The sequence below is a fragment of the Myxocyprinus asiaticus genome, chromosome 2 (assembly GCF_019703515.2).
Source record: "Myxocyprinus asiaticus isolate MX2 ecotype Aquarium Trade chromosome 2, UBuf_Myxa_2, whole genome shotgun sequence".
Lineage (NCBI taxonomy): Eukaryota > Metazoa > Chordata > Actinopteri > Cypriniformes > Catostomidae > Myxocyprinus > Myxocyprinus asiaticus.
In genome coordinates this window covers 52,797,773-52,806,340 of record NC_059345.1, presented here as the reverse complement: position 1 = coordinate 52,806,340, position 8,568 = coordinate 52,797,773, and the positions used below count along the sequence as shown (strand labels likewise).

At 38.3% G+C, this 8,568-nt stretch overlaps 1 protein-coding gene across 1 annotated transcript; it reads right to left on the bottom strand.

Moving 5' to 3' along the window:
- Positions 1 to 2,288: 2,288 nt before the first annotated feature.
- Positions 2,289 to 8,243, bottom strand: LOC127452129 (membrane progesterone receptor epsilon-like). Its single transcript, XM_051717357.1, has one exon. The coding sequence runs from the start codon at positions 6,727 to 6,729 to the stop codon at positions 5,596 to 5,598; it is 1,134 nt and encodes a 377-aa protein (XP_051573317.1). The 5' UTR covers positions 6,730 to 8,243; the 3' UTR covers positions 2,289 to 5,595.
- Positions 8,244 to 8,568: the final 325 nt, after the last annotated feature.

Below are 8,568 nucleotides of genomic sequence, written 5' to 3'. Positions count from 1 at the left end.
AACCTACATCTGCATAAAATTCATTTTTATGATTTTTTTTTCTAGTCCTAATCCTAACTACATATTACATTACCTTTAGCTACTTAACATAGACTATCAGTAAAAACAAGCATGTTATGACATACACTGTAAAAAATTGCTGTAAATTTATGGCCAAATTCCTACAGCAATCTACTGTGATTCCTAAATACAGTAGTTTGCTGTTAAAAATGTTGCATTCTGGGAGATCAAGAGCAGGCTCACTGTGAAGTGACTAGTTTTACAGTAAATAGCTGTTCTATGCAAGGCATTAGGGGAAAATGAACATTTAAAATCATGATATGATCTTGGTGAAAGCTATAGTGACATTTTGAAACATATATTTTAACACCCCCTTGAAAATGTTAGTTTGTGGCACATGGTTAGTGTTCATGATGTTTCTGACCAACACCTCTGTTCTTTATCATCTCACATCAGCCTTCACTTGTCTGTCTAATGAGAAGTCAAATAAAAAAAAAATCAACCTTGGGAGCAATGTACATATTAAATGTACAATTTTGCCAGGATTGAACAGTGAATTTTTATTTAAAAAAAAAAAAACAACAACAATCTGTATACAGTAAAATAAGAGTATAGCACTGCATTGTGCGTTATAATGGTGAAATACCCATAAGCCTTTGCGCTTGAATAAGTATGTGTGCTTTGGCAGTGCATTGGAGCTACAAAAATTTAAAAAAATAAAAACACGCACAAAATTATTTATTCAGACTTAATAGAAGTCTTAGTTTAATTAGTGTTGTTGTTTTGCTATCAGTAGTTGTGTTTTGATTGAAGTCACCATGGTGATTAGTGTTCTCTTGAGCTGGCACCTTGGACCTTCTTTATTGTTATATTATGTTCTTCCAGCCAGTCAATTTATGTTTAAGTAAAACACAAGTTGTTGCACTGTGCTACTTGGAAGACAAAACCTAAAGTCAACCTGAATATCTGATCCTACCTTGCAAATGGCACTATATGTGGCAATAGTGATGCATTACACATAAAAACATAAAAGCAAAAACAGTAAAGGATATTCCAGTAAAATGATATCAGCAAATTGAGCATTTGATCCACTTATTAGCAAGACACACAGACATCAACTCTCGGCATACAAAATGCAACAGTGGTGACAGTTAACCAACATACTTTTACATAAATAAGTAAGAGCTGAACATTAAAATCCAAGTAACTTAGACTACAACAAAAACAACATCAAAATAAACCAGTAAATAGTAAAAAATCAAAGTAATTTCTTCATGCCCAGTGCATGCTGGAAACATAGCTGTTAATTTCAATAACAGTAGATAGTATGTACTTTGACACCTTTATGCTTCTAAATTACAGTATACTGTAGCTGTAAAAACAGTATCTAGCTGTTAATTTCAGAAACAGCAAGACACCATTAATTTTACAGTCACATGCTGGCAACCCTGCTGCCAATTCTTTACTGTTTTTTGACGAGAAAATATTTAAGTGTATGTTTTGACTACAAGGTGCAAAGGGCCACAAAGGATTTCATCCTTGAACCAATTGTTTCAGGCCAATAGACGTCAAACGACTGTACGTCTCCATTAAGTTGATAGATCTAGGTAACATGCACTGAATGGCTGCAGTGCTCTGGAACGGAGCCAAAACAAGAGAGCAATGGATAATGTATTCCTCATTTCCTTTTCTAATTCAAGGCATCTTTCCCACACTATAATCTGTATAAAAGTCTGACATTATTTCTGTATATATATCCAGAATATATTAATTTTGTGCTTTGTGTTGTTTTGAAAAGCATGTACATATGTAACAATGTAAGACAGAGAGAGATGCTGCGTTGACATAAGCATCCTGGCTTCTCATGTTACTCAGCAGTAGTCAATCATGCACACGGATATGCAAATGCAAATACAGGCAAACACACACCTGCAGACCTGGAAATGTGGACTTGTGTTTTATGCCATCTTCTCTCTGAGGATTTCACAGCTGAGCATTTCAGTTGCTTATTTAAACATGCATATTATATACGTCTCTATTAAGGGAAGAGTGACATTTAAAAAACTGAACATAGTGTATACATTAATAATAAATAAAAAAAAATAAAAAAAACAGACAAAGCAGGTTTACCATTTCAATTTATTGATCTCTATTTGTCATTTCTTAATATACATTTTGGATTAGAATCAAGCAGTACAATAAGTCATATATATATATATATATATATATATATATATATATATATATATATATATATATATATATATATATATATATGTAATATGTGCTAAAACTGCAAATATCCTAATTTGTCATATTTAATCCTATATCTTAATAAATAAGATATTTTGCATGATCTACTTAAGTAAACCATGATGATAAATACACACTATAGCAGTCGGCATACAGCATAGTTAACAGTGCATTAATATTGCAAGCCTTCTCCCCTGAGAACTACAACTGGTCTAAACAAAGTGTTCTAGAACTAGAATTTCAAATCAACCTGTATCAAACATACGGTATACTTTTTTAAATATTCCACAGCATATGTTAAATATATATTTGATACAGGTTAAGTCTCATGTACATTTGAACTATAACTATGTATCTTTTTACAGTGTAAAGACAGTAATGAGGTACTAACATTTGTCAGACCTGCTTTCTGCATGATGTCTAACAAATGATGTTGCAAGTTTCAGGCAAATGGTCCTGCTCAACATTTTAAAACGGGATTAAAATGTTTGCCGGGTGCCTTTTAAAACGAAAGATTAGCGCAGAAACATTAGGTATTTTGCAAATCATAAATTCTGTCTAGATTTTTATACTATGCTTTTGCAACAATGTGCAATCTAACAAGTGGTTAAAATTACCCACAGAATTAGTAAGTATGAATTATGAGACAATTCAATGTCTTGAAAAACTAATGCATAATTAATTAATCTGATGAAATACATTTGACAAAGTAAAGAAATATGTCCTCACACTTATTGCAATTATTCGGCCTGCCTGACATGGAATTATGAGGACAGAACAACAGAGACAAAACATCGTTTTTGACAGACACAACATCTGATTCATCAATGACTCTTATTTGTCATTCACAGCAACAGAAACACATGCAGCAGACATGTTGACACAGAAATTCACAAATATTGTTAAACCACACCATACTCTCAGATTAAATACACTGCAAGTTTTATCAGCCAGGGTTTCACTAAAACACTTAAGTAGCACACTCATAAGAGCGCTGCTTACCGAAAGCATCTGATTGGTTGAATAAAGACTCAAGAAACCAGTAGAATGCCCAGTTACACCCTCAAGTACATACACAACTAAATTGAATATTTACACCTGGACTAAGTTATTAATAACGATAATCTGCCACAGACAATTTTGTGTAGTCTTTGACTACAATTAATCTGCTTCCGCAAAACTGCCCTTCATCGTAAAAACAGTACTGCTGATATGTTTTTAAAACAATGATATGGTTTTTTCTCCATTCAGTCCTCCAGTCAATCCTAGGCCTTTAAATCCATTGTCAAGTCATAGAAAAGTTTATACAATCAACTGCCATGCATAGATTACAGTAGATACAGCATTTAAATTGAAGTCTACAGTTACTACCTGTGCAGTCTCACATCTTAATTCAAATCTATAATTAATAGTAGTGATAGTATAGAGGGAAATTGTAATGTTCATTACAAATAAGGGTTGTAAAGTGCAGAGCTATAGAGGTGTAAAGCAGCATGAAACTGCACCCCTCTCATTTCCCTCAGCATCGAAACACTTTGGCTGAAACTATTTGTGCTTGTCTGCATGCTGTTTGTCTGCACTTCCTGTTTAAAGGGTTTGTTTAAATGGAGGAAATGTGAGTGGGTGGATGAGAGACAAAGAGAGAGAGAGAGAGAGAGAGCGAGAGAGAGCATTTCGGGTAGCGAATTAAATGATAAAAAGTATTACTATGAAATAAGGTCTACTAAAATATCAGTGACCCATCATTTTAAATCCCTCTTAAGTGAGAATTATAAGAACATTCTGGAACAAAAATGTAAGTTCAGCTATACCTTCCCTAGGGAGCAAATGTGGCGCAGTCAGCTAGCTGACTAAAGAGCAGCAGGGCACTTGGCTTCCCCTACAACAAGAAAGCAACATCCCTTGACTGCATTTACACTATCAAGTTGCTACAAAACAATCACAATTTGGGTCAAATAATAATGCCTATGAGCATTTTTTCTGTTAAAGGTGTAGTTCACCCAAAAATTTAATTTCTGTCATTATTTACTCATGTTTTTCTGAACCCATATGACAATAATTTCCAGGAATATTTTTGCTTCAAAACAAGTTAAGCTCAATAGACAGCATTTGTGGCATAATGTCGACTTATTCCTCCTTTTCTTTAAAAAAGAACATTTGGGTTTCTAGCAAGTCAGTCCACTGGCAGCCATCTTTGAAACGCTCTTGGACATCTATTTTTCTGTGAAAACAAGCGGCATATATCTTGCAACACTAGTATCATAAATTGTTTCTTTTACCTCAGATTACGCAAAAAAAAAAATTGTTTTTTTAAATCCCAGCTTGTATTGCTAATGTGCATGTGCCTTCTCGAGTTGAATGACAGGCGCTGTCTGTATCTAAAAGGTGATTGGCTCTTTTACCTGTAAGGCGGGACTTCCTTTCTACATCCGTTAACCATTGGGTATTCCAATTTCTCCCATTAATTTTAATGGAAGTGTCCCGTCTCTGCTAAATACTCTCTGGTTAGTTAAAATGGCACTTAAAATGGAAGTGAATAGGATAGATCTGTAAATGTTTAAATACTTGCTGTTTCAAAATAATAGCCACAAGACGTAAACAATAAGTGTGTTAACATGATAAAATTGCTTACCAGACTTTCTGTGCTATATCCTATATGTTACAGTATTTCCAATTTCACAACTGTGTTGCCATGAAAACATTAAGCCGTAAACTCTGTAATTCTGCATAAACTAATATTTAAACAACTTTATAGCTCAAATAATACACAAGTTTTAACATAAGAATTCATGTAAGTACTTTTACAAAATTATAAGATTCACATTTCTGCCTTCAAACCCCCCAAAATTGGCCCCATTCGCTTCCATTGTAAGTGCCTCACTGTAACCTCGATTGTTGCTTTCTTTCAAGAAAAGGGAGGGATGAGTCTAAATAATTTTTTGTGGTAATTAACATTATGCCACAAATGCTGCTGATTGAGCTTAACTTGTATTGAACCCGGTATATTCTTTTAACCTCAGTCACCATTGACTTTTATTGTATAATTTACCATACGATGAGAGTGAATGTTGACTGAGGCTAACATTCTGCCTAACATCTCTTTTTGTGTTACAAGGAAAAAATAAAGTCATATGGGTTTGGAAAAACAAGTTTGAGTGAATAATGACAACATTTGGGAGAACTACCCCTTTAAACAGTGGCCCTTATCCAAATTAGACTTACTGAAATGATCAAGTTCAGACTGTAAATGCCAAAAGTCAACATTATTGTAGCGTTGTTAACAGAGCCAAATCCTCATGCTTATGGAGAGTTTTCAACCTGACCCGCATGTCGTGGCACTTCCTAATGTCTCTTCAGCTTTTTTTGCTCTGGTGTGTAGATCTGATATGCACCCCAGCCAAACCAGGCTATGATGCTTGCTATACACATCTGCAGGAGCACCATAACCCCATAGGTGGACAAGAGCGTTGGTCCAGGGAGCCTAGGTGGTGTTGCGGGCGATAGTACAAGTGCTGGGCTGTGCAGCAGGGCCAACAGCTCCACTTTGATCATTTGGAGCTCATCCAAGATGGACAGGAAGGTGCAGCAATGGAACCACTGATGGCTGTGACCCCAGATATCAAAATTCCCAGGAGAAAAACGTTCAGGAATTTTACTGATATTGAAGATGGCAGATACCACCAGCCAGAAGCAGTGGCGGTAGAAGAAGGCAGCCATGGTAGAGAAAAAATAAGGGGAGGAGGATGAGGGAGAATGGGATGTGTAAGGGGAGGGACTCAGGAGGCGGTAGAAGACAGGGGTTGAGGAGATGCAAAAGGGGAGGAGGAAGACGAGGGTGCGCACACCATAGCGGTACTTCCGCCAGCGCTGTCTGGTTTTGCAGCAGGTGAGGACACAGATGATAGCGACCAGGAAGGAGGATGGGATGTAGAGGCTGTCAAAAAATGGATGGAACCCCCATAGACGAGAGGTAAGGGATGTAGAGGGCCATGCCTCCTCATCCACACTTTCTTGGGAACCATTCCATCCCCCCAACCCAATCTCTGGTATTCCTGCTTGAGGGTGGATGTAGTAGTAATAAGCCAGCGACGAACCCACTGTATACGCACTGATGGTTCCGTAGTCCACAAAGAAACAGATTTCCCGAACGATGAGAGACATGGAGTTGAGAAGATGAGCCAGGCTGCTGGCTAGCAGCAGGTAGAACACCCCAAGGAAGTAGTTCCAGTAAGGGTAGAAAAAAGGGTTGCCAGGTTCTGGCGCTCCTTCCCACACAAACACCTCCAGAAAGTGGAAGGCAAACACAAAGATAGGGAGGAAGTGCGTCCAGAAGTTTCCAGTCTCATTGGTAGGACGAAAAGCAGAGGCCAGGCACTGCCGGAGGCTGTAGTTGGGGAAACGATAACCTGACAGAATGAAGTTCTCAGTCACTCTTGGTGGAACGTCAGTGTGACGTACTAATGGCAATGACCACATGATTGCTGATTGTAAATCTGGTTTAATAATGTTCACACATCAAATGATGAATTTCTCTGGTTTAGAAGAGAAGGACTGCAGAATGATCACCTGAGCTTAGAATCATTGTTGTCTCAAAACTGTTAACATGTACAGCAAGCACTACGTTGAAAGTAGTAGTCAGTATTGCTTTCAGAACTGATTACAGGAAAGTAATTATCCTTAAACAAATCCTCAATCCATTAGAAACTTTTCATGTGTTAATGTGTAGATCGCAGCTGGCAAAGGCTATTCCTGTGGTTCCGTATCCAAAAATTACTGTGGTTTCAGCAGTTATATATAATCCTATGCTGTTGCAGGTGTAAAGGTCAATGCCAGCAGAGTCCCCTTTTGCTGTTAACTCAAGTCTAGAAAGTCATTTGCGTGATGAATTCATAAAGAAAAAAGATAAATAAATAATAATAATAAAAACAATAGCAACAGATAAATGGCTCTTGATCATTGCTGAAAGTCTTCCGTGTGAATGGTCTGTCCGTGACGTTCATGTCACGTCCCTGTCACCTGAGGTCCACACGACTTTCTCCACATTCGTCCAGGTCACACATGTGCTTGTTTTCAGTGCTGAAGGTCTCTTTCACTTCTCACTGCTGTTGCATCTCTCCAGCATTCAAGCTTCTCTTTGAAATTAGGTCATGTGGGACAAGGTCGCGCACCCGGCCGGTCTCAAACCGAGCGTCACCCCTCGGTGTATTTATTCATGCTCAGCCGTGCATAATTCATATAGCGGTATCTTCAGTCGTATTAAGATGCACTGTGGTGTATTAGTAGATTGTCGCGTGAACAGCCATACGGGTTAGGTACATCGTGTATCGCGAAATCTCGCAACGATATGTTTGATCTCAGACAAAAGAGGAAGAGAGAACACTTCTACACGATTCAGCTGTCTGTGTAGCGACTCGTTTCTCTATTTTAGCCACGGTTAAGTGCGGTTGTACTGCTATAAGGGGCCGTTCACACCGAACGGGTATTTCAGTTGTTTTTGTTTTTGTTTTGTTTTTTTGTCTCTGTAAACATGCGCTAGACGGACGTCTTTCGCCGTCATGCCGCGAAGAAGTTTTGATGTTACAACGTGTCTAGATACAACTGCGTTGCGTTCGATCTGGACGACCTCTTAAGCGGCTCTTTGCTCGACATTCTTGCTTTGCGGTGCAGTGTGATCCTGAAGATATTTCATTTCTGCGCGATAATGCTTCTAAATAAACAGACAACCGGTATCCAGTGCTCCAGACGTGTTCCTTTATCGTTAAATCGCCCTTGACTTCTTGCACAAGCGGAGAGTACAGGACGATACCGGCTGTAGGGGTGGCGCTGTCTTTATCCGGCTGTTACTTAATCAGGATAAAAGTCGTCCGGGCTGCCAGCGATGATAACCGTGGTAATACGTAAAAAACTGTTTGAAACAGTAGCTTGTGACGGCGTCCTTTAAAAAGTGCTCAATCCTTGGTCTGTAGCCAACGGTCTCTCTCTCTCTCTCTCTCTCTCTCTCTCTCTCTCTGTCTCTCTCTCTCTCTCTCTCTCTCTCTCTCATAATCTCTCAATCTTTCACCCCCATGCTCACACACAACCCAGCAAAGCACTCGCCCGAGGCTCCGGAATATACAAACTCCAACTAAGAAGCATGACTGTCATTGTCAAACTGCCCCAACAAACACCAACATGGTGAACACACTGACTCAATAAGACTCAAGGCAGTGTGAACTGGCATTTATAGACAGCATGTTATTGTAACCTAAATAAATTTAGCCTGAAGACACATTTATTAAAGTGGTAATATCAATGTCTTTTTAGCCTACCGGCAAT

Bases quoted from the DNA above. Each gene is read 5' to 3' on its own strand.
- LOC127452129 (XM_051717357.1), bottom strand. From the start codon at position 6,729: ATGTGGTCATTGCCATTAGTACGTCACACTGACGTTCCACCAAGAGTG.